This window comes from Rhinatrema bivittatum, chromosome 1 (assembly GCF_901001135.1).
Source record: "Rhinatrema bivittatum chromosome 1, aRhiBiv1.1, whole genome shotgun sequence".
In the NCBI taxonomy this organism is placed as follows: Eukaryota; Metazoa; Chordata; class Amphibia; order Gymnophiona; family Rhinatrematidae; genus Rhinatrema; species Rhinatrema bivittatum.
The window spans coordinates 805,266,115-805,292,372 of record NC_042615.1 but is presented as its reverse complement, the minus strand read 5'-3'; the positions used below and the strand labels follow the sequence as shown (position 1 = coordinate 805,292,372).

The window sequence follows — 26,258 nt, the reverse complement described above, 5'->3', positions numbered from 1 at the left end:
CACCTCCGCCAGCAGCGGCGTACACACGAGATGCAGGACTTCAAATTAAAAACAAAACAAAACACAAGATTTCCCATTTTTATTAGCAAAAGTACATTTTACTCGGTTTGCTTTAAGTAGGGGTGGTGGAATGGACCTCCCTGCAGGGCATAAAGAGCTCACAGCTGAACATTTTAACAGAGGCAAATCTTGGGGTTAGGGATTTGGGGACCAGACTTTTAGTAGGCGCTGCTGGTCAATCTGAGACATCGAAAGAAAAAGTAGGCCTCGTATGGGCAATCAAGAGCTTTGCTATATTACTTTGCTGGTTATGTGCTGCAACCTTTTGACGGGTCTAAAATATCGTTCGTAGAAAGGAATGCGTGAGTAGAAACAAGGCAGCACCATCATTAAAGTCTTGGGTTCGGATAAAATCAGCACAGATCGTTTATGGGGCTGACTTTTCAAAGTGAAACTGATGAGCACAAATCCACTTTATAAAATGTACGGGGTGGTTGGCCTGGTACTTGCACAGGTTAACTCGGAGGGGGGTGCGACATCGAGAAGGGCCGTAAATTAGGCACGCACTTTTTTAAAAATCAAAAGATGTGTACACAAGTTCCAAGTACATCCCATCCCCCTCCACCCGGGCCCCTGGTTTGCATAATAGAAATGTAACCAGGTACCGCCTGCACTGTTACGCACACCCAGCTTTTTTTTCTAACAGCCTTTTACTCGCAAAAAAACCCCCCCAAAAAACAGGCTTTGAAAATTTGACTCTTCCAAAGCACAAGTTGCTAAAGGTATACATGCTTACCAATGTTTTTGTTAGGTTGTTAAAAAAAAACAACAAAAAAACAACCCACTACTTTGTATCATCAGAGCTGGTTCATCCATAATTGGTTTGTACTCAGATGCTGGCACACAGACACATGTAGCACCTAAGAAGTGAATGATTCTCAGCTATTTACATGGAATTCAGGTAAATAGATAACTTCACAACCTACACAGATCTTAACATGTCCTCCTGCTTTAAGACTGACACCAGTCCAGATCAACATCAATGCTGGAGCAAATAAATGGACAGAGGATGAAAGGTTTATGGACATTACTAAATGCCTAACTTTTCTGTGCATCCTGATTTTTCTGTTAGATATATGGTTTTATTTTTTTTAGTTTTATTTTTTTTTGCCTGAGCATCTGTGAACTAAGCCCTCGAGTTTCCCCCACAAAGTCTTCCTGTGTCGTTACCTGTGCTAGTGCTTATTCCCAGCGACTAATGCAGTCTCTCAGTAAGGGCGGTTGGCGTCCTTCGGCCGTTTCAGCTGCACCTTCAGCCTCTTCATGCCAATCTGGAAACCATTCATAGCCTGGATGGCAGCTTGGGCACTGGCAGGATTGTCAAAACTCACAAAACCTGTGAAAACATGATGCAAGGCAGGGGGGTTCAACAAGCTGAAGGCCACTGGAGCGCCACACGTACAGTGAATCCACTTTAAGAATGATTGTGGTGGAAGGGAAGGAAGGGGGTCATGGAGATGGTTGCCAGTGGGGTTGGGTTACAGGCAGAGGTGTATCCCATGGAAGGAGCGCCTCCATCTCAGTGCAAGGCAGACTGATCGTACATGACTCTCTGTGTCACCAGGGATGCTCTGACCATCATCGTCATCACCAGAGCTGGCAACTAACTGCAGGCCATGAGCAGCACTCACAGAGCTTTGCAAAGCTCCTTTCCCTCATCAGCCAGAGGAAATCCCAGGATGATGCAGGAAAGGAGATTAAGGAAGCGAAGACCATTCCAAAGGGTCACTCGTGACTTGAAGTTACTTGGAAGCTCTGAACCCCAGTTTATTAACCTCCACTTCCGTGCAATCTAACTTCCTTACAAAAGCCCACTACTAACATGTACCTAGAGAAGGGTGAAGCAGCCAAGCCACCGAAAAATACATTGGGCTGTTGGCTAAGGACCCTGGTGTTATATAACATTTAACGTTTGCAGGGCTATGTGGATTAATACAAGGATAACCCTATTAAAAACAAACAAACCATCATTTTAGTTTCCACTAAATTGGCAGTCTTGAGCAGACCTTTTCCTAATGAGTTTATCATGTTCATCCTAACTCATATAAACGTCCAAGCAAATAAATACGTTCTGCTTGATCTCCAACCTCCATGCCCAGCAGAATCTTTTCTCTGTACAATGTGCAGGGATGTCAGAAAGACACCTGCAACCGGGAGCTGGCGTGAGAAACCTAACAGCACCAAGAGGTGCACTGTCATCTTCCTGTTCCAAGAGACGGAGCAGTGAGAGCAGCAGCCGGGACGGAGTATCCATGCCAGCCTTTTCCTCAGCCTTGAAAGGGAAACTGAGGACCTTGCTGGGCAGGAGAGGCGCCCGAAGGCCACTTCTGCCCCCTCTGATTATGGTCCCATTTCCTCTCTGTGGTTGACCAGAGCTACACGTCCCTGTTATTCTGTACTGCTGACACTGTGCACTTACAGACGGATTGTCATTTCGATACTCCAGGAGTTCCAGGACAAATATTAATCACTGGGGACATCTCTCTTCTGCGCTCAGCCTCAATACCACAAACCACAAGTGGGAAACTCAGTTTAGGATTTTCACATCACCCTGCGTATACTAATTTATATATATATATATATATATATATATATATATATATATAATTTTTTTTTTTGGTGACTGTAGTAAGGCCCATCCAGCCTTCCCATTTTCCCTTCTCCTTGCAGTTAAACAGACCTTGCTTGACTTCTGGCTTCAACTAAGGAACCTCTGTTTGCCCCCCATGCCGTCTTGAATTCCGATCCTTTTTTCCTTTGGCTGATACGAATTGGGAGGTGAGATAATGTCTGTCTTAGATTAAAAACCCAGAATTTGCTTGTTGTTTGCACGAGAAGTTCTATGTTATGAGAAAAATCCCAACATGGTCTGCTGCACGGATATGAGATCTCCTCTGATAAGATTAATATCCAGGTACTCATCCTCGGCATATAATGCTTGGGTGGACAAGGCCATGGAGCCTGACAGTGAATACCCCTGGGATACTAAAAGAGCTGAAAAATGTTCTGATTACACCCCTCACAGCTCTATTCAACTTGTCCTTGAAGACAGGTAAGGTTCCAAGGCACTTCAGGAGAGTGGATATAGTCCCAGTACACAAAAGTGTGCAAAAAAGATGGGGCGAGCAACTACCCACCAGTCTAACTTCAGTGGTGGGCAAATCATGGAAACCCTACTAATGAAGGTCCATAATATCAAGGCAATGGCTGCTTGTTAGTCAACCTCAATAGAAAAAATTTGCAAAGCTGCAACGTGGAGTTTGGGCCACGCATTCACGTCCCATTATAGATACAGACTCCCTATGTATGGGCCACGCATTCACATCCCATTATAGATACGGACTCCCTATGTATGGGCCATGCATTCTCGTCCCATTATAGATACAGACTCCCTATGTATAGGTCAGCACCGTGAAAGAAGTAGAGAACAGGACACCAAACAATCCTGTTTCACACAAAGAAGACCCCCGCCAGACAAATCTGACGGATGTCTTTAAAAGATATACACAGTCATTTGAAACGACACAGGATTACACCAGCCCTTATCAGGGATCTGTTCTTGGACCGTTGCTTTTTAAATGATATGGAAAGAGGAACAACGAGTGACATGATCAAATCTGCAGCCGACGCAAAATTATTTAGAGTTGTTAAATCACAAGCGGATTGTGATAAATTGCAGGAAGAACTTGTGAGACTAGAAGACTGGGCATTCAAATGGCAGAAGAAATTTAATGTGGACAAGTGCAAGGTGTTACATATAGGGAAAAGTAACCCACGTCATAGTTACACTATGTTAGGTTCATTATTAGGAGTTACCAATTAGGAAAAAGATGTGGATATCATAGGGGATAATACATTGAAATCATTGGCTCAGTGTGCTGCAGCGGTCAAACAAACAAATAGAATATTAGAAATTATTAGGAAAGGAATGATGAATAAAATGGAGAACATCTTAGTACCTCTGTTTCGCTCCATGGTGAGACTGCAAGTTGAGTACTCTGGGCAATTCTGGCCACTGTATCTCGAAAAAGATATAGGTGCACTGGAAAAGATTCACAGAAGGGGGACCAAAATAATAAAGGGGATGGAACGGCTTCCCTATGAGGAAAAGCTAAAGAGGTTAGGATTGTTCAACTTGGAGAAAAGATGGCTGAGAGGGGATATGATAGAGGTCTATAAAATCATGAGAGGACTAGCATAGGTAAATATAAATTGGTTGTTTACTCTTTCAGATAATAGAAGGACAAGGAGGTACGCCCCGAAGTTAGCAAGTAGCACATTTAAAACAAATCAGAGAAAATTATTTTTCACTAAACACATAATTAAGCTCTGGAATTCTTTGCCAAAGGATGTGGTTAAGGCAGCTGGCTTAGCTTGGTTTAAGAAGGGTTTGGGTGCGTTTCTGGAGGAGAGGTCCATAAACTATTAGTCAGATTGACTAAGAAGGTAACTTTCAAACCGGCGCAGGAGCACATGTGTGCATAGTCATCAGCCCGTGCCCAGGGATGCAGCTATTTTATAACTTGCATGCGTATATGCACGCATGTTATAAAACAGCCTGGCTGCATACACGTGTGCGCCAAATTTTACGTGGGCATGTGCAAGTGCGCGCTTATGCCACTTCTACCTGTTACGGAGGTGGACCCCTTGAGCCGAGATGAGGCTGACGCTGCCTACAGCAGGGATCCTCCTGTAGGCCCTCATCGTCGGGAGGCAGTACGCAGGGAGAGAAGACCCAACAGGACCTTCACCTATACCAGCGCACGTTCCCTGCAGGTTGAGCCCTTGGGTACCGGGGTCGGCAGGAGTTAGGCGCGGGTCTCTCGACGAAGACAATCCCAAGGAGGCTAATGCGATGTCAGACATACCAGAGGTCGGGATCAGCAGCAGGCAGGGAGAAACAGGAACAGTCCCGAGGTCGGGGCCAGCAGCTCGCAAGAAGAGTCAGTGGACAGGCAGATGGTCAGGATGGGCGGCAGGCAAGGCAGAATCCAAAGACGAACCAGGCTCAAAGCCAGAAGAGCAATCCGAGGGGAGGAGGAGCAGGAACAGGGACCAGGAACAAGAACAGGACCACGAGCTGGAGCTGGTGGTGGAGTAGGAACAGGAAGCAGGAACAGGATCACAGGAAGCAGGAACCGAAGCACAACTCGCACTCTGAGCAGAGCAAGACCCGTTGCTGAGGCGAAGTGGGAACAGCAAGGCAGGGTTTTTATACCTGCCTTGCCTGATGCCATCTTCCAGGGCCGCAGGAAACTTTCCCCGCTCATGGCCCTTTAAATCGCCGGAAGTGGCGCGCGCGCACGCGCCTAGGAAGGCCACAGGAGGCGTCGGGAGGCACTGCGAGGGCAAAGGCAGGCCTTGGCAGCAGGAGCCAGTGCTGGAGGCGAGGGCCACTGAAAGCTAGGGCAGGAGCGAGCCTTCTGCCCTTCAAGGTGAGGGGACCCGGGGCGTCTAACACTACCGTGTAAATCGGGGGATTTTAAAAGGGATGCGTGCCAATGCCTTTTTCAATTTTACCAGTTTGTCCCCAGTTCGCCCAATAAGTCTTCAACCCCCCTTGGTTTAATAGCCTTCACTCCCTTCAGTTAACCCTGACCCCTTAAGACCCTGCCGATCTGCCTGTTTTATAACTTACCCGGCATCCATGGCAGAAGTAAAGTTACGTGGCGGAGGGCCTCAGCACGCGCTGGATCGCATAAGTATTTACGCAGGCACCTCTGCTTCGTGCCCCCGAAATGCCCATGCCCTGCCAAACCACGCCCACACAAATGCACTGCAGCATTTATGCGCACATCCGGGTGACTTTTAAAATCCACTTGCCAGGCACAAGCCCGACATATTTGCACATCCCCTAATTAAAGTGCGTGTCGGGCTTTTAAAATTCACCTTTTAGGGAATAGCCACTGGCTATTACTGTCATCAGTAGCATGGGATCTATTTACTGTTTGGGTACTTGCCAGGTTCTTATGGCCTGGATTGGCCACTGTTGGAGACAGGATGCTGGGCTTGAGGGACCCTCGATCTGACCCAGTATGGAAACGTCTTATGTTCTTATGTCAGTTCATGTTATTGTCTAAATTAATCATGAAAAATAGTGCTTGCTTTGGCAGCACATGTACTAAAATCATGAAAAATGAACTTGGTTTTGCTTTTTTATTGTTTCTATTGTTTTAGGCAAGCAATTTGCAAGAAGTGGACACTAACAACAAACAACAAAATAAATAGACACAAAACAAATGAAATAAAATGGAAATAATACAGAAAAGAAAACAACATTTTTTTTTTTGCACGCAAACACCTGATCTTTGACGAGATGACAACAATGGAGGACCCGGTGAGGCGTGGTGGACATGGCTTATGTGGACTTCAGTGAGGCTTTTGACACTGTTCTGCACAGAAGACTAGTTAGCAAGCTGGACAATACGGGAGCAGGCCAAAACCTTGGTAAATAGGTGGAGAACTGGCTGAGCGGTAGGATGCAGGGAGTGGTGGTAAATAGAGTCCACGCTGGTGAAGGCAGAAATATCAATGGTGTGCCGCAGGGCAATTCTTTTCAGTATCTTTATTAGTGGCATTGCTGAAAATACGAAAATCTGTAACAGCACAGGCACATTGGAAGGGGAGGAAAAATTGAAATGGGGCTTGAAAACCCTAGAGGGATTGGTTAAGAATTTGGAAACGTGAACATCAGTGCTAAACAGTAAAAATCATACATTTGGGAAACAAAAACCATTAGAAATATCAATCAGAAGGACAAGAACTGGAAAGAGCTCTAGGAGTAATCATTTCAGTTGACCTCAAAGTAACCAGTCAATTATAAAGCAACTGAGAAAGCTAACGGTCTGCTTGATTGCACCTTGAATGCTGTGTTCACCTTTGGAGGACCTATCTTCATGAGGACACTGAAAGGATGGGAGTGATTCAGAGAAGCATTACCAAAATGACATAAAGCCTGCAACTTAAACCCTATAAAGAAAGGCTTAGGGCACTCAAACTGTAGAAGAGATTGGAGGAATATGAATAAAACCTTCATAGAGTCAGGCAACTGAGAAGTGACCGGCCTAGATCCTCAATCCGCTCAGTTTCACTAGCTGACTAGATTTAGTCACAGCGAAAATGGGACTTTCTGGGGACTGAAATAGGCCAGAAGAGGGAAAGAAATTGCATGGATTTGTTTATTTCAGATCTTACAGGCAGCCCGCAGAAACAGTAATATGCAAAGTCCCTAGGCACTTTTGCCCCCACATTCTTGATAGCTAATTTTCACATCAAAACTAGTAATTACTGACCTTGCAGCTGTAGGGGCTGCTCAAAATTGCTCCCTCAAAATTGCCTCCTTAAAAACCGACCAGGTAGATACTGGCAAGTTGGTCATGGCCAGGTACCATCCAGCAAGACCCTGGGGACAGAAGTAGCCAGATGTTTGGGCAACAGCCTTACCAGTTTTGGTCGCTGTTTAGGCTGTTACCAAGCTTAGTGGTAAGACATGTTGGGGAGAAGGCCTGGATATTGGATTAAGTATGAGAACGTGCATGCTCATTTAGCCAGGGCTGGAAGCAACAAAACAGATTTGGATGCGGAGCAATGTCCTACAAAGAGTTAAGCTTTTATGACTGGCAGTTGTGATATATCCTTATTAGTGCAGACTAAAATCATTTGACAGAATGGATGGGCCAATTGATCTATATCTGCCATCTTATACTATGTAACTATGGGAGCACCTTTAATGCACGCAAAAGCACCATAACGCATGGTGTGATGCAAATAAGAAAAATAGGAGGAGTTTGGGGTGGGATTTGTGGCCAAGTGGGCTGGGCTCACAGTTTTGCGAAGCCCTATCGCACGGCTTTAACTACACCTTTTTCATTTGTGTAAAGCCATGTGATAAAGCTTTATCAAGCGCTGCTTTTGCAAATGCTGTTTTTAGTAGGCCCTCTTACAACCACGGGGGGGAAGCAGTGCATGCAAATTTCTCTCATGCATATTCAGTGTGGATATCCTGAAAAAGCGGCTGGCTAGCTGTTCCCCGAGGACTGGGTTGAGAAGCACTGGTTTACACAGAAGCAGCATTCCACTTCCTTTTAAAAAGGTAGAACTCTTTCATCTGTGAATTTTCACAGAATTATTTGTTACGATTCTGCTCACAGTCGGCCCGTGAAGAAGGATATTCTGGGTCCAGATCTTACCTCCTAGTGGACCGTCCTTTCTTCAACTTCGGATAACCTTAGGATGCGTCTTCCATGCTGGGTCGGAAGTTTCGCCTTCCTTCGATTGACTTGTCAGATGCATCAATCATGCCTGGTCCCTGAAGCTTAGTTCAGGATGGATGCTGCTATGAGTCATGGCCGGATACCTTCATACTGAGTTTTAACTCTTCTGTCATCTTTTCACTCAGCAAGTGTCCTCATCAGTGTCCTTGATGTTCTTCTCTTCAGCCTTGCCTCATCCTTACCCAGTATCATCTGACCTCATCTTCCAGTATCGTCTGATCATCGTCTTCAGTCTTCAAGTCTCATCTTGTTCCAGTTCCATCATCTGCCCTCGACCTCTGTCCATCCTGGTGCATTTGCCATTCCCTTATGGCAGGTCCGAAAGGGCTATCGAGTGGCCGGAAGACTACCCCAGAGATGAGCATTGTTGGGTCTCTACTGATGCGTCAGGTTCAGCAGAGGTCCGAGTCCCTGGTCTTCTACCTGTCTGCCTGTGCTAGGATACGTCTCACCTGCCTCGGCGCTTCCACCGAGCTCCTCTCTGCGGTCACATCGTGATCCAAGGGCACACCACTCTCCTCAAAAGCGGGATCGCTCCCTAGCGCTCCCCCAACATTATTTGCTTCTTTCCCATTTAGATCTTTTGTTTTTAATAAAAAATCAATCTAGATTGTTTCTGAAGTATTACACAGAAATATTTATTTGTGTAGCAAGTGAAGAAGAAGTGAAGTTATTTTACATTATCTGCTCCTCATGTAAATATGGGTAACTTAAAATCTTAAGATGAAGTTCCTACATAAGAAATGAGGTCAGACCAAGGGTCCATCAAGCCCAGTATCCTGTTTCCAACAGTGGTCAATCCAAGTCACAAACACCTGGCAAGTACCCAAACATTAGATAGATCACAAACTACTATTGCTTATTAATTACCATAATTACAGTTTATGGATTAATCCTCTTGGAACTTATCCAAACCTTTTTTAAACACAGTTACACTAACTGCTGTAACCACATTCTCCGGCAATGAATTCCTGAGCTTAACTATGCACTGAGTGAAAAAGAATTTTCATCGATTTGTTTTAAATGAGCTACTTGCTAACTTCATGGAGTGCCCCCTGGTTCTTCTATTATCTGAGAGAGTAAATAACTAATTACATTAAATCGTTCAAGTCCTTTCATGATTTTGTAGATTTCTATCATATCCCCCCTCAGTTGTTTCTTCTTCAAACTGAACAGCCTTAACTTCTTCAGCCTTTCCTCAAAGGGCAGCCGTTTCATGCCCCTTATCATTTTGGTCGCCCTTCTCTGCACTTTCTTCAGTGCAACTATATCCTTTTTGAGATGCGGTGACCAGAACTGCACACAGTATTCAAAGTGCGGTCTCACCATGGAGTGATACAGAGACATTATGACATCCTCCATTTTATTTTCCATTCCCTTATTAATAATTCCTAACATTCTGTCTACTTTTTTGATCGCTACAGCACACTGGGCTGACGATTTCAATGTATTATCCACTTTGATGCCTAGATCTTCTTCCTGGGTGGTAACTCCTACGATAGAACCTAACATTATGTAACTACAGCAAGGGTTATTTTTCCCTATATGCATCACTTTGAACTTGTCCACATTAAATTTCATCTGCCATTTGGAAGCCCAGTCTTCCAGTCTCGCAAGATCCTCCTGCAATTCATTACAATCTGCATAAGATTTAACTATTCTGCATAATTTTGTGTCATCCACAAATTTGATCACCTCACTCATTATACCCCTTTCCAGATCATTTATAAATATATTAAAAAGCACCGCTCCAAGTCCAGATCCCTGAGGCACTCCACTCTTTACGTTTTTCCACTGCAAAAATTGACCATTCAATCCTACTTTCTGTTTCCTGTCTTTTACCAGTTTGTAATCCACAAAAGGACATCACCTCCTACCCCATGACATTTTAGTTTTCCTAGAAGCCTCTTAAAAGGGAATTTGTCAAACGCCTTCTGAAAATTCAAATACACCACATCTACCAGTTCACCTTTGTCCACATGTTTATTCACCACTTCAAAAAGAAATGTAGATTTGTGAGGCAAGACTTCCTTTGGGTAAATCCATGCTGGCTGTGTCCCATCAAGCCATGTCTATCTAAATGTTTTGTGGTTTTATTCTTTATAACAGTTTCCACTATTTTTCCTGGCACTGAAGTCAGGCTCACCGGTCTATAGTTTCCTGGATCACCCTTGGTTCCCTTTTTAAATATCAGAGCTACATTGGCCATCTTCCACTCTTCAGTTACATCGGATGATTTTAAGGATAGGTTACAATTTTTTATTAATAGGTTTGAAATTTCATTTTTTAAGTTCTTTCAGAACCCTGGGGTGTATACCATCCGGTCCAGGTGATCTACTACTCTTCAGTTTGTCAGTCAGGCCTACCACATCTTCTAGATTCCCTGTGATTTGGTTTAGTTTATCTTAATCATCACCCAAGAAAACCTTCTCCGGAATGGGTATCTCTCCAATAGGGATGTGAATCGTGTGCCCGATCATCTTAACGATCGGGTTCGGCTGGAGGGAGAAAAAAATCTGATCGGTGGAGATGTGAATCGGTATCGGTTCCGATTCACATCGTTAATTTTTTTTTAGTGAGGCCCGACCCTTTAAAATTGACCCCTTACCTTCCCCCACCCTCCCGAACCCCCGGGTGTTTTTTTTTTTTTTTATCGGGCCATCGGCGCCATTTTTGAGTGGCAGCCAAAATGGCGCCGATGGCCCAAGAGCAGGAGATCAGTCCCCACGCCCCCACTGGACCACCAGGTACTCGTAAAAAGTTTTGGGGGGGTTCGGGAGGGTGGGGGAAGGTAAGGGATTAGTTTTATAGGGTCGGGGTGGGTTTAGGGGTTGTTTTGGTGTGCCGGTTTTCCCGCCCTCCCCCCAAATAACTCCCGTTAGTGGACACTAATGGGAGTAACGATTTTTCACGATAAATCAGAAAAATTTCTATTGTATCGCACACTCTAACGATTTTTGACGATTTAAAAAATATCGGACGATTTTTTTAAATCGTCAAAAAATGATTCACATCCCTCCTCTCCAATATCCTCTTTAGTAAACACTGAAGCAAAGAAATCATTTAATCTTTCCGCGATTGCCTTATCTTCTCTCTGTGCCCCTTTAACCCCTTGATCATCCAGCAGACCAACTGACTCCCTTGCAGGCTTTCTGCTTTGGATATAGTTTATTGTAAATTTTTGCCTCTATGGCCAACTTCTTTTCAAATTTTCTCTTAGCTTGCCTTATCAATGTCTTACATTTAACTTGCCAATGCTTATGGTTTATCCTATTTTTTTCTGATGGATCCTTCTTCTGATTTTTGAATGCAGATCTTTTGGCTAAAATAGCCTCTTTCATCTCACTTTTTAACCATGCCAGTAATCGTTTTGCCTTCCTTACACCTTTCTTAATGCATGGAAGAAATCTGGTCTGTGCTTCTGTTGTACACTTTTTACCTTAGTATTTGCACCTTTCAGTTTTTTTGTCAAAGTTTCCCTTTTGAAAATTTAGTGCTAGAGCCATGGATTTACATATTGTCCCCCTTCCAGTCATTAATTCAAATTTGATCATATTATGATCACTATTGCCAAGTGGCCCCACCACCGTTACCTCTCTCACCAAATCCTGCCCTCCACTGAGAATTAGATCTAAAATTGCTCCCTCTCTCATCAGCTCCTGAACTAATTGCTCCATAAAACTGTCTTTTATTCCATCCAGGAACTTTATCTCTCTAGCATGCCCTGATATTTCGCTTACCCAGTCAATACTGGGGTAATTGAAATCTCCCATTATTACTGCACTCCAGTTTGGTTAGCTTCCCTAATTTCTCTAAGGATTCACTGTCCGTCTCACCATTTTGGCCAGATGGATGGTAGTATACTCCTATCACTATTCTCTTCCCCAACACACAAGGGATTTCTACCCATAAAGATTTGACTGTACATTTAGCCTCATGCAGGATCTTTATCCTGTTGGACTCTATGCCATCCCGGAAATAAACCGCCACACCGCCTCCCGGGTGCTCCTCTCTGTCATTGCGATGTAATTTGTATCCTGGGGATACTTCAAGGAGAAGTAGTTCCTCCTTTTCTTAGATTGCTCTAGAACTACACCTCCAAGGTCACTATGGAGAAAAGCATGACTTGATCAAGCTGTTTGGGTTAACCTTGGGGAGGGTGGGGGAAGGGGGCGGGATTCTTTTCTAGGTTTGTTTTGTTACTAGGGCTTACCAATTGCCTGGTTGGGATCAGACGGTCCAGTTTGGCTTCTTTTTGTGCAACGTCTAGTTACAACAGTATCTGGCCTCTGCAATTTGCAGCGGAGCCTGCATTCCGAGCACACCTGGCTCCAGTGTCACCTCCTGTGTCTGTTCTGTGATGCTTCTCCAGACGGCTCATGCATTCCCAGAAGAGCAATATGAGTGAAGACAAGTGCAGCAGCTGGGTTTACATGGAACCTCCTCCTATAGCAAGTGAAGGGCTAGGGTTGGGGGGGATAGCAGTGTTGGGGAGTGTTAATACATTTATTTTTCTAGTAATGCACTGCAGTCTTTCAATTTTTTGGGTTTCCATCTCCGTTTTTGTCTGCACAATTTTATTTCTGATTTGTGGTCCCTGGTGAGGGTCTGTGTGTGTGTGTGTGTGTGTATTATGCATGTGTGTCCCAGGTGAGATATGCCGCTAACGTGTAATTTCTGTATAAGGATCTATAGCTCTCTGGAGCTGTTCCTGCCCTTTACTCCACCAGCTCCACAGGGGCATTGAAAGGGGTGTGAGGTAGCACAACTGATAGTAGATCCACCCCTCTTCTCAAGCTTAGAGCGGTCTTCCCCCTCACTTGTCAGGCTGAAGTGCTTTCTAGTGCACAGAGTTAAAAAAAAAAAAAAAGGCAGAAGTAAAAATCTGCAAGGAACTTCCTGACTAGGGGAAGGCACCTAAATGCCAGAGGGAGGAAGAACTATGGCAGGCACCTGGCTTCAGACTCCAAGAAATGCTTGAGCCAGTCTGGGACTTTCATGGCCTCTTTCAAAGCAATCTGTGCATAACTTGGAAACTGGAGCTGACAGATCAGGGCTCGCTGGGCTGCTGCAGGGCCTGGAGCAGCAAGCGAAAACGAAACGCGGAGCTGCCAGTTCCCGCAGAGGAGTTTAAGCCGATCCTGATTGTTGAACTTGCGTTTCAGTTCATGGTGGTATCCGGCGGACCCTGCTTCTACCATCAGCCCTGCAGGTACCGGTTTGGGGTTTGCCACGACCAGGGACTGGCCTGAAATCTCCCTCCAGGAATCAGGTAACGTGGCTGCTCTGAGCGTTTTCTTTCTGCGCAGACATTATCCAGCTGTAACGAGGGACCAATGAGGATGATAATCCTATGCAGTCCCATCTGAATTGCAGGCAGGCACTATGCAAATGAAAAATGTGTGTTTATAATATCATAGGAAATGGTGGCCCGTAGTAAAGGCCAATTGTCCCTCCCTGTCTTGCCAGGGGAACAGGGTCAGTACAGTACTGAGAAGAACTGAAATCTCCTCGCACCTCTGCCAGCAGTGGGATAGAAATGATAAGCAATTATTAGGTCTGCAGAGAGCAAGCCTTGCAGCTGGCACTAACCTTTAGCAGAGAACATAGATTTCTGACAAGTTTATTTCATGATTGGGTTGGAATTAGTTCCTCAGTAGCCTTATACAAGGGAAGATACAAGGAGAGAGCAAGGCTCAACGGTTCTGCTTGGGATGTATTTCTCGCTCTTTCCCTCTCTGTCTTACTTTGATTATTTAAATCAGCTGCTTCCTATTCCTTTTACGGCCAATTGGTAAAAAGCAGTGTTTTAACCGTATGCTTTAAGAGTGCCAGACTAGTACCGGATAGCAGAGTTAGCATCTGCTCCTCAGCCATCAATAGCCTGTCGATTGCTTTTCTGTACCTAATCGAAATCAAACAAAAAAAAAAGGTTTTCTACTGACCTAGTCACATTTCCTTCACGGATAATTACTGACAATAAGATTAGTAGATAACACGTGGGGGAGGGAAGGGGTCATTTTTTTTTAATTACTTAATTTATCAAACAGATTCACCTAATATGAAAATCATGAACGCTTCTTACAAAGGAAATATAACAACAGAAAAAAAAAATTGCAACAATATTAAGCACATTCCTCAAATACAACCAATCCATATATCCTTTCTGTTAAGTTTGCTTCCTCCCTATTTTCTACTTACTATTCTATCAGTTATCCTGTTGTCACCTCCCCTGTTTATTGTAATTTCCTCCTTTTTGTTAAAATGTAAACCGATATGATGTGTATTTTAATGTCAGTATAAAAAAGCTGTTAAATAAATAAATAAAATAAATATCCCAACCAAAAGCCCAGTGCACAGGAAGCGGGGGAGTGGGAACAACAACCAAAAAACAAAATTAACCCCTCCCCCACATTATCATTAAATCCGCCCTCCCGATACAACCTTCTGGACCTAACCCACCAGTGGAGTCTGTACTAGCAGAGCAGCAGTCACAAATCCACAGTTAGTTTGTCCGCTCTAAATGTGAAGAGTTCAAATAAAAGAAGCAAATGTATTCCCTTTGTAATTCACAGGAGATGTACGGGAAAAAAACCCAGCACTCAGAGCCACCAGGAAGGGTCATTCGGTTTCCTAGCTGTGCACGCTGGGGCAAGATCCGCGCGTACCTATCACGCAAGGACTGAACCCCCACGTTTTCCTACGCAAACTTCTTTGCGCACGTTCACTTTGAAAATTCCCAAGTAAGTGGCCTGGAAGGCGCACGAACTCACCCCTCACAAAGGTATGCCTGCTCTATGGAGGGCGTAACATGGGGGCTAATTTACACACGCATACTTTCGTACTTCAACAAGAAAGAGGATAAACTTTTACACAACTCCGTGCGACCCAACATGTGTGCATGTGTGCGTGCATGGCCGCGTGGAGACTTACGAAAGTATTTTATAACACACACATATCAGATATGCGCGCGTTTTAAAATTTGCATAAGTGTGAATACACGCAATGCATTGAAAGCGAATATTCCAGTGGATTTATTATTGGTCGGTGCATACTTTTCGGTCCAATTTTAAAAATATATGCTCATATATTTTACTTACAAAAAAAAAAAAGTCAGGACTTGCTAGCATAGCAGGACTTGCGATTCATGTGCGGAAGTCGGTGTATTTTAAAAACATTTGCTCACAATTAAAATTACCGGCTTTCTGATGCCTCCACCAGTTCGCCCAGTCCTACTCTAGGTCATCACGACTCTCCTGGTTCTTCAGCCTGACCTCCCACCCAGCCAGTAGTAGACAACAAACAAGTCTGATATCAATTACGCAAGCTAATTAGCGAGTTTAAAATTACGCAAGTAGGCTGCCAAATGTTCGTGACCAAGTGTCTTATAAAACAGCAACTTAGTCATGTAACTGTTGGCCTCATTCCAGAACGCCCCTTTTGTACATATAAGTGCATGCTAAGCGTCAAGTGCGGGCATACGTTTGATGTTTGTTTATAAAATAGCGATTACCCGAGAACAAGCTACTTACTCACACATTTGCTAATTTTATTTGCGTAAGTTCACGTGTAAAATTAGCATTGAAAATTCATTCTGATGCGCGGAAGTCCCAACTCTGCCTTCCTGGAACCCCTGTCCCCAGTTCGCATGTCGATCACACCTACTACTAGATCAGTGATGGCGAACCTATGACACGCGTGTCAAAAGCTGACACGCCATGACTTTTTGGGTGACACGCCAGCATCCACCAACACCCCACAAAATTATAGGATCTCTGTAAGCCCTTAGCGATCAACACTAGGGCCCCCACAGTGGCTGTGGCAGAGCACGAACCTTCCTCGAGGCTCTCTGCTCATTTCTCTTGCTTTTCCCCCAGCTGCATAGGCTTCTGCTTCTTTTCAGTCTGGCCCCCTCCCGCCGCGATCCCGTCTCCAATTTTGGGGGTTTTTTCCATTTCACCGCAGCATCACTGATAGCTGAGGGACTGCTCCGTCCTCCCGTCACCACCGCGGTGGTGGGAAACGCTCCCGCGGCCGTCCCTCACATCGGCCCCATCTCTCTCTCTCTCTCTCCCTGCTGCGGGAGGCAACAGCAGACCTCCCGCCGCTACCTCACCACAGCTGAGGGCTCCTCACTCGTTTCTGCAGTTCGCCCCTCTTATGTTGGGGTTGTGACAAAAATAACTCTCCCACCCATCCTGCATCAGGTCTTTCTACCCATTTCGTCCCAAGCCAGCTTCCCTGATCCACATTGCTGAATATCCCCGTTAAGTTAGCCAGACAGCTATATCCAGCTAACTTAACCAGCCTCTCTGTGGCTGAATATCAGCCCCATAGTGTCATTCTTCTACCAAATTTGATCTTTCCTGTCCTGCTGATATAGGGGTGATTTTCAAAAAGATTTACATGCATAAATGTAACTACTACAGTAGCAATTTCAAAGGCCATTTACTTGCATAACGTCCACTTATACAAGCAAATTCTATGAATGATTCAATGGCATATATTGTAGCAATTTTCAAAAGCCCACTTTCTTGAATAGAGGACATTTACATGTCTAAAACCTAGTTTTTCTTGAGTAAATGCTTCTTAAAAGCAGACCCATAATTTGTATCCTAGTATCATGATATCCTGTTATTTATTCTTTCTCCACCATGCTCTGAGAAACCTATTAAGTTCAAATTCTCATTAAAAGGAGACTTTTCAAAGGGATTTCATGTGTAAAAATAGCAAATATGCAGATAAGTAACATGTACATATGTCTATGCTATTTTATAAACATTGAGATTACACATGTATTTTTTATTTCATACATACATTTTACTGGGGAAAAAAAGGGATGCTCTAAGGGTGTTCCAAGGAGGGATTCAGAAGTTTGCATGGTATCTGCTATTTTATGAGATACGTAGGTGTAAACCTTACTGAACTTACTGGTATACTTTTACACCTGCTAATTGACCCATGCAAGTGAAATCAGATTTGTCTGTAGTCTGCAGTTTTTGGTTGGGAGGTCTGGGTGAACTGGCGGTGTTCAGAATAACATGTGAGAGGGTCTAGATGAACTGGAGAAATACTAGGTAAACTCGTAGAGATATGGGTGAACTGGTGATTATGTGCACAAGTAAGTATCTTAAACACAGCATATATGCATATTTTATAAAATGCCTGCCTCTGCATTTAATTCTGTGTTTATTCGTACTGTGTCATGATTATTTCATATGTAAAATATATGTGCATATCTTTATAAAATGGGTAGAAAAAAGCATATTTTTCTTACATTGGAAATATACGCATGTCCTGAACCATATCTCTAAAAGGATATAGACAGGATGGGAAGCATTCCAGAGAAAGGCAACCAAAATGATGTGGGACTGGTACCGAAAGACTTATGAGATGAGACTGTATACCCATTTTCAGCATATGAAGGTTTACCTCATTAAATGATTTCTAAGCCTAGTCTGGTTAAAAACCACCCTTCTGATGCAGCCTTGGCAAAACATGGTCCCGTGTCAATAAAGTGTTCAGCTTATAAATAAGAAAGGCTGTCCGGTCTCTTATTTAAACCAAGTGACTTTCCTTTATAATAGATTTTGCAACACACGCTTCCCTTTGACAGACTTTTAAATTCCTGAAAGATAGTAATAATTCATAGGAATCAAACCTTTCCCAATGATAAGAAAGCTGTAGTACTCCAAAGGGGTAGACTAGAACCAATGTCAGAAAATATTTCTTCACGGAAAGGGTGGTAGTGAAGACAAGAATGGTCATGGAATTCAAAAAAGCATGTGATAAACACAAAGGATCCGTAGTGGCTTAAGAATGGAGATGAAGAAAAGGGGTAATCTGTGTTACCTGGAGTAACTTGCAAGGAGCAGCCATCTGTTTATCAAAGGTAAGATGTTAATCAAGGACAATCCCTAAGATTCTAGTGTGGCTAACTTTAATTTTGGACTGCTCCAAAGAGGTGAGGGTTTTCTGAACCAGATGACCTCTGTTTTAGGGGCTTCAGCTCAAGCATGTTGCATTTAGCCACTCAGCAACATCAGATAAGCAGCTATTAAAAAGGATAACTACCTCCTCATGGTGCTTACCCAAAGATGTGTACAACCAAATATCATCAGTATACATTAGTGAACATACCCCACTTGTTATAATATTGTTTTTCTTGCACAAAGTGACACTCCTCTCCTCCTTTGCTTTCCATGTCCTTCCTGAAGAGATTATTACCTGATACGTCAATAGTAAAACTCATTGACAAACGTCTCCCATAGCAAAATTATCTAGAACCACCTCAACCATTATAATTAGCAAGTCTAGAACATTATTACATAGACTATGAGCATTTGTGCTCAATGGGGTAGATTTTCAGATGTACATGCGGGCGTACATGTGCACGTGCTACCCGGCATGCACGCATGTACGCCTGATTTTATAACTTGTGTGCGCAGGCCAAGCAAATTATAAAATAAGAGGTCGGCGCGCATAAGGGGGTGCACAATTGTGCACCTTGCGCGTGCCGAGCAGTGCTGCCTTCCCCCGTTCCTTCCCAGGTCACTCCAAAATCGGAGCGGCTTCGGAGGGAACTTCCCTACCCCCCCCCCCCCCTTCCCTTCCCTTCTCCTACCTCCCCCGCCCTTTCCCCCCTACCTTTTTCTGATTGTTTCTTTTGTTTCAAAACTTACTTCAGCCCTGGGGCTGAAGTAAGTTGCATGCGCCAGCCAACTGCCGGCCCGAGATCCCCGACACAGCTGCAAATGGCCGCTATGTCGGAGGCCTCTGACCCTGCCCCTGCCCCCACCCCCAGACCATCCCTTTAGTAAAGCCCCGGGACGTACACACGTCCCAGGGCTTTACATGCGTCGCCGGGCCTTTTGAAAATGGGCCTGGCGCATGTAACCTTTTGAAAATCCGACCCATAGTCTTCCAGACATTGTTCCTTGCCTCATCATCATTGTGTATAGCCTTATAGGGATTATCTGTGTTATCTTTGCTCCATAAATTAAAAGGTGAACATGTTAATGGTCACAATGGTTAACTAGTTATAGTGGTCAGTTTTTTTTATATAAATTTTTTATTTTGTATTTTTCATAAGAATAGGTAGTTTAAAACACAGAATTTAAAAGGTTTTCATTTTGTTGTTTTCCTATAGAGGCTAACAGCCATATAGAGAAGTCACAAGCCACATAAATACTCAGTGTGTGTGTGTGTGTGGGGAGGGGGAATAAGTCAGTACTATAGGTTTGAATTTAGCTGCTTTAAATGTCATACCAATATAATTGAGGCAGGATGTGCATCACCAGCATAAGGCACTCACAAGCTGGATCTATGGAACACAGAGCTCAGCACATTGCAGGAAGATGTAGACTTTTTCTTCCAAATAAGGTATGATACTGAATTGACTTTATAGGCAGAATGTGTCTGTCAGCTAATCAGCTGACAGACACAGATTTGAAATGAACTCTAGTCAATTAAACACCTGACAATGGACTGCTGATGTTGCAAGACATTCCCTTGATTTGCAGAACCAATCACAATATGACAGCATTTCAATCACACCCAATGAGATAATGTGGAAGGCTTGGCCACGTGATGCCAATGAAATAGGTGTCTATGAACTTGCTAACCAATAAGAGAAGCCTCTCCCAGGCAGATAACAGTCTTTCATGGGCTAGATGCCTATGATAGTAGACAAAGCTCCATGCACGATTACCACATATAAAACTACAAGCACAGGAGCTCCAAACAGGAACATTGCAACAGAAACAGGAAGTACTGAGAGTAGAAGGCAGAGAAAGCTGAGATACACCCTGTTAAGAACTAAGGGGGTCATTTATAAAAATGCGATAAGGTGTTTTTGCATGCAATCGCACCATATAGTATGGTGTGATGCAAATTCCAAAAGAAGGAGAGAGAGAGAGACAGGCCATAATATAATGGACCATAGGTAGGTATTTGTATCCCTATGGTAGGGCCACCTAGTAACTCGAGGTGGGGATTAGGTAAGTGTGTAGGGGGTTAGGGGCCACTTTGACATTCTACGTGATACCTACGAACAGAACAGTGGTCTCATGTGAAGATTTGCTGGCCTTTGGAGTGAGGAAACTCACTCCAAGATGAGATTTGGGCAAGGTTCTCTCAACCTAGCTTGATGGACTCTCTACCTGGGTAACATCAAGCTAGGTTGAGAGAACCTCTCTCTCTCTCTCTCTCTATTAAAAATGGTCCCCCAGTGGTTGAATGCAGGAAATACAACAGGTCTGGCACTTATCGCAGATTCTGAAATGGTATTGCAATTTGTGCTAACTTAGCTCTTCGCACAGGTAATTAGTGCAAATTGCGATAAATGCTATATTAACATAAAACACGCCCCTTTTGCTATCGCATGCGGTACTTACCGCATTTTGATAAATCCAGGCCGAATTTGGTAATAACTTTTGAAGCAACTGAATGTCAGGTGATATAGATGGAGTTTAATTATTTCTGTTTAGGGTGAGGTGAGTAATGAATGTGATAAACCTGTATAATAAAATTTTTGTGATTCCATTGTTTCCTCATTTTGGATCCAATGGGGGAGGGTGGGCAAGCACTGGAAGGAAGGTTCTCTAGAAGCTCCCACTCACAAATACCAAATAAAACAAAAATGTACACTAAAGGAAAATAATCACTGAAAAAGGAGAAAATATTTAAATTAACATAGTTTAAACAAATTACAAATGAATAGCAAAAAGTTGTTGTGTTATTGTAATATTCTGCTATATTCAAATTAATGTTTAAGTGTCAGTAATGTATTTTGAGTTTATTCCTGCTATTATTTGATTCTTTTGCATCCCTCACTCCCCCCATGCCACCACTAAATATGCACAATTGGCCCCCTGTCAGTTAACAAGCTGTTCACTGCCACTCAACTGCCCAAGTTCTGGAAGGTTCTTCAGAATTTGAAGATATCCAACAAATTGCATAGCAGAGCAAATCATTGTGAAAGAGAACCAAACATCAGCTGAACTAATCTGAATATCTTTTTCGCACCATGAGAAAAAATTGTGCAGGATGAATATTTCCAGAGAGTCATCTATTTATTTTACATAGGAATCTAAACAGAACTGAAATGCAAGGATGTGATATATTTCATGGGCAAACCAAGAGCTGCTCCAAATTTTGAAGCTAGAACTCATGTTTAGAAAATATATTTATTGAGAACCCCAGGAACTTTCTGCTATTTGTGATGGCATAATGGATCCAGTTAAAGAACACATAAAACATTATGGGCTGGATTTTTAAAACTGTGCGCGCTACCTGGCACACACAAATGTACACCCAATTTTATAACATGTGCGCTCAGCCGCACACATGTTATAAAATCCGGGGTTGGCGCACGCAAGGGGGTGCACACTAGTGTACCTTGTGTGCGCCGAGCCCTAAGGGAGCCCCGATGGCTTTCCCCGTTCCCTCCGAGGCCGCTCCGAAATCGGAGCGGCCTCGGAGAGAACTTTCCTTCAGCCCCCCCACCTTCCCCTCCCTTCCCCTATCTAACCCGCCCTCAGCCCTACCTAAATCTTCCCCCTACCTTTATTTTGTAAATTAAGCCTGCCTCTGGCAGGCGTAACTTGCGCGTGCCAGCTGGCTGCTGGCACGCAATCCTCCGGCATGGTCGCTGTGCCAGAGGCCTCACCCCGCCCCTTTCACAAAGCCCCGGGACATACACGCGTCCCGGGGCTTTGCGCGCGTTGCTGAGCCTATGCAAAATAGGCTCGGTGCGCATAACCCTTTTAAAATCCGCTCCTATGCCATTACTCATGATTTCTCAGTGGTGTCATGATAGACTCAAGAGGAACATAGGAAATATCTTTTCATGGAAGGGAGAAGGGATGCATGTATCAGCCTCCTAGTGGAGGCAAACCAGTAACAAAATTCAAATAGCCATGGGATGAGCAAAAAAAAATGATCCCTCTTTGCAGTGATGTGATGGGAACGCCAGAGATGAATTGTGATCTATGTGTTATGATATGGAAAGTGGACCCTTGTTCCGAAGTAGAGTCAGCACTGCCGTGAAGGGAGTAAACCCTTCTCGGTCTCTACCGTCGGAGGGCAAGGCCTGTTGAAGAGGTGGATCTGAAGACTTCACCCTGGAAGCTCGTGAACCCCCCAGGAGGAGCCCGTAGGGGCACGGCCGCTGGGACTTAGGAGACTCCCTGAAGAATGGAAATGGTCTGGATGCAGGCGCCTCCTGCAGGTCGTGGTTTCCAGACGGCTGGCGCCTCCAGCAGGTCGTACGCAGTCGGGGAGTATACTTGAAGAATAGTCCCAGTCCAAATCCAAGGGTCGAAGTCCGGAGAGAGGTCGGTAGCCAGTCTAGGAGCAGACGGGAGAATGGTCCGCAGCCAATCCAGGAACAAGAAGGAGAAGGATCCAGAGCCAGTCCGCGTCAAAGCCAGAGAAGTCACCACCACCAGTCCAAGGTCAGGAGCCATAGAATCAGACCAACGGGGAGAAGAGCGGAAACGGGACGAGAAGTAAAATCCAGAACGCCAAACAGGAACCAGGAACTGAGCCTCAATACCAAGGCAAGGTCTGAGAGACAGACCTTGCCTTAAATACCAGCAAAAGGAGGAAGCAGCCTCAGAAGGGAGCCACGACATTTCCTGTCGTGGTCCCTTTAAATCTATTCTTCAGCCCCGCGCGCGGCCCTAAGGAAGCAGGAAGGGGGAGGAGTCATTGCAGCCCCGCTGGGTTCCGCGGCTGGCCCGGGCAGCGGCCGAGGCCGCGAGACGAACGTCTGAGGGAGCTCCTTGCTCCCTCGGGGGTCTCCAGGTTCCCCGGACATCGCGGGTGAGTCACCGGTCCCAGCGGTGGTCCGTCGCGGCCGGCAGCCATGACGGTCGGCCCCGGTTGCGATTTGCTGCGGCCGGCGGCCATAGCACTATGGCACAGTAACAGGATGCAAATTGGGCAAACTAAATGGGTCTTGCAGTTCTTATGTGCCGTCATATTCTCCATTTCTATGAGTGCTCTTTAAAAGGCAGAAAGAAGCTGAAACTATAACCCTTGCGGTCAGTGATATGAAATGGTCTAACTGAGTAATGACTGCAGGTCTATGCTTTCTGACTGTAACAAATACATAATGGCATATTAAACCCATTATCAGCAGAGTCATTCGGGGCCGATTTATGAAAAGGGCTTACTTCAATGCAAAATACCGTTTCAGCTATTAACTAACATCTTTCCCTTCAAAATGTTGAGATATTTTCACTGATAATTATGAAGCAATATTTTTATGCCAAAACAAAACTTTGCTACATCGGTCCCTTTTGGGTTGAAATTCACTTCCATGGCTGCATTTCTGTCCCCCTCCTTTATTTCCAGGTATCCTAACAGAATCACTGTATGTCTTAGGCACTTGTGCTCAATGGGGTGGGGGGAGGAAGATTGCAAGTATCATTTGACCTCCATCAGTTCTGGAGTTGCTTTGAAAATTCAGATCCTTAGGATGGCCACTTCCAGTGCCATCCTAAGGATGAGGGGGGCTGAGGTCTTGAACCGAGTAGATGTGATTCGGTTATTTACACTTTCGGATAATAGAAGGACTAGGGGGCGCTCCATGAAGTTAGCAAGTAGCACATTTAAGACTAATCGGAGAAAATTCTTTTTCACTCAACGCACAGTAAAGCTCTGGAATTTGTTGCCAGAGGATGTGGTTAGTGCAGTTAGTGTAGCTGGGTTCAAAAAAGGTTTGGATAAGTTCTTGGAGGAGAAGTCCATTAATGGTTATTAATCAATTATACTTAGGGAATAGCCACTGCTATTAATTGCATCAGTAGCATGGGATCTTCTTAGTGTTTGGGTATTTGCTAGGTTCTTGTGTCCTGGTTTTGGCCTCTGTTGGAAACAGGATGCTGGGCTTGATGGACCCTTGGTCTGACCCAGCATGGCAATTTCTTATGTTCTTATCCTAAGGATTTGGTAGATCGCAGTAGTAATTTTAAGTCTACATGTTGTTTGTGGGGTGAAAGACCACACTTTAACCTTTTAGCCCCAAAAGTCTCATCAGGTCTGTAACGCTTAGTTGGGATATTGTTGTTGGTTCCCCTAGAACCATAAAATTATTTATTAGTCGGAGCTGCTTTTGCCATCCTTCCCTTCTTTTTACACTTCCCAGGAAGTGATCTCTTTCTGGGGGGGGGGGGGAGGGGAGAGAGGAAATCCTCTGTAGCCAAGGTGACGAAGAGTCCCTCCTGACATGTGTGTGTATCTTTCTGGTGTGGTGTTCTTTTCAAAGTCAGACAGGCTGGACTCAGACTGGGTGTTCAAATCATATTTACTGATTATTTCCAAAGGTCAATCACTGTCCCACAAACATTTACACGGGGGTATCTGCTGGGGTGCTGGTGTCCATCTCTCCAGCTCCTAGAAGCGAGCTTGCCACTGCCTTCTCATCTGTCCAACAGCCCAGTACAGAGAGAATCCTAGTGGGGGCCACACACCATGAAAAGATCCTACCTGAATCCAAAGTTCAGTCTGAAGCCCACAGCCCGTGCCCTGATCTCTTGGGGATGGAGATCCGATGAGGAGTCTCCCAAGGCTTGATGTTGTAACCTTGAGGGACCTCTCAGGGAGAGGCCAGATGTTCCAATTCAGCTCACAGCTCTCTATCCATGCAAAGGGGTGGGGGAAAAAACAACGCTACACTAACAAAAAGGGAAAAAAAATCCAAAAGTCTCTTTCCAAAAAGTCTCATGCTGAGTAGTGCTGACACTGGTCTTGTTTCCTCTAGAGAGTAGTTAGGTGGGCCTCCTATAGAGGTATAAATATCTACCTAGTATGAGGACCTTATAGCTAGTCTCTCTCTCTCTCCAGCTAAATTAGCAAGACTGCCAACTTTGTTATCTGGCTAACTTAGGGCCAGTGAGGAATGTGGGATTTACAAATCCTGCCATTTCTCAAAGTCTGAACTTAGCTGGAGAAATGGTGCTGAATATACGCTTCTTGAAATTAGCAGGAAAAATATCTGAATGTGTTGTTCTTGGACTCTTGCCTTGATATAAATGAGAGCAAAATGTTGCATGCTGATGATGTATATAAGGTTTATCCCCATTTGGAAAACCATGAGCAAGTTTGAATCAACCAAAGTTGAATAGAATGCGCAACATTAAGAGCCGAGTTTAGGTCTGCAACTCAAGCATTGATACTACCATCGACTGACTACTGCAGTGCGCTCTATATCAGTCTTACATCATCAGTAATAAAGGCATTGCAGCTGCTACAGAACCCCACTTCACGATTGATATTTGAACGCTTTATGTGGGAACACATCTCTCCGCTGCTTATGCAGCTGCATTGGCTTCCAGTTCTTGAAATAATTCTTTATAAAATGGCTCTATTGACTCACAATCTTTTGGCTTTTGTTGTCACTTTATACACCTGTTTGGCCAACTTAAGATCACCAGTTACAATCACCTCCAGATCCCGCTCTTCTTTTGTGCATAGAAGAATTTTGTCTCCAATACTCTACCTGTCCCTTGGGATTTTGCATCCTAAATGATTTAATCTGCATTGTTTAGTATTAAATCTTAGTTGTCAGACCACAGACCATTCCTCAGGTTTTGCTAGATTCCTCCTCATGCTTTCCACACCTTCCTGGCTGTCCACACTGTTACAGATTTTGGTATCATTGGCAAAAAGACAAACTTTTCCCAACAATCCTTCTGCTATGTTGTTCACGAAAATGTTGAAAAGATCAGGTCCAAGGACTGATCCCTGAAGCACACTGCTAGTAAACTAACAACCCCTTCCTCAAAGTAAACTTCATTTACCACTACCCTTTGTCGCCTCCCACTCAGCCAGTTTCTAACCTCTAGGAAGATTAATCAATGATTACAACATATTTATGTGAAGACTGATGAACTTTTGGTCTACTGATTCACTAAGGAA

The 26,258-nt window shown here is 44.2% G+C and overlaps 1 protein-coding gene across 1 annotated transcript in view; it reads right to left on the bottom strand.

Moving 5' to 3' along the window:
• CELF4 (CUGBP Elav-like family member 4) overlaps positions 1-26,258 on the bottom strand; it is a 1,498,022-nt gene that overhangs the window by 22,058 nt on the left and 1,449,706 nt on the right. The window contains exon 12 of the mRNA XM_029581031.1: positions 1,231-1,396. Within this exon, the coding sequence (XP_029436891.1) occupies positions 1,269-1,396 (128 nt within the window). The 3' untranslated portion in view covers positions 1,231-1,268. The remainder of the gene's footprint in view (positions 1-1,230; positions 1,397-26,258) is intronic.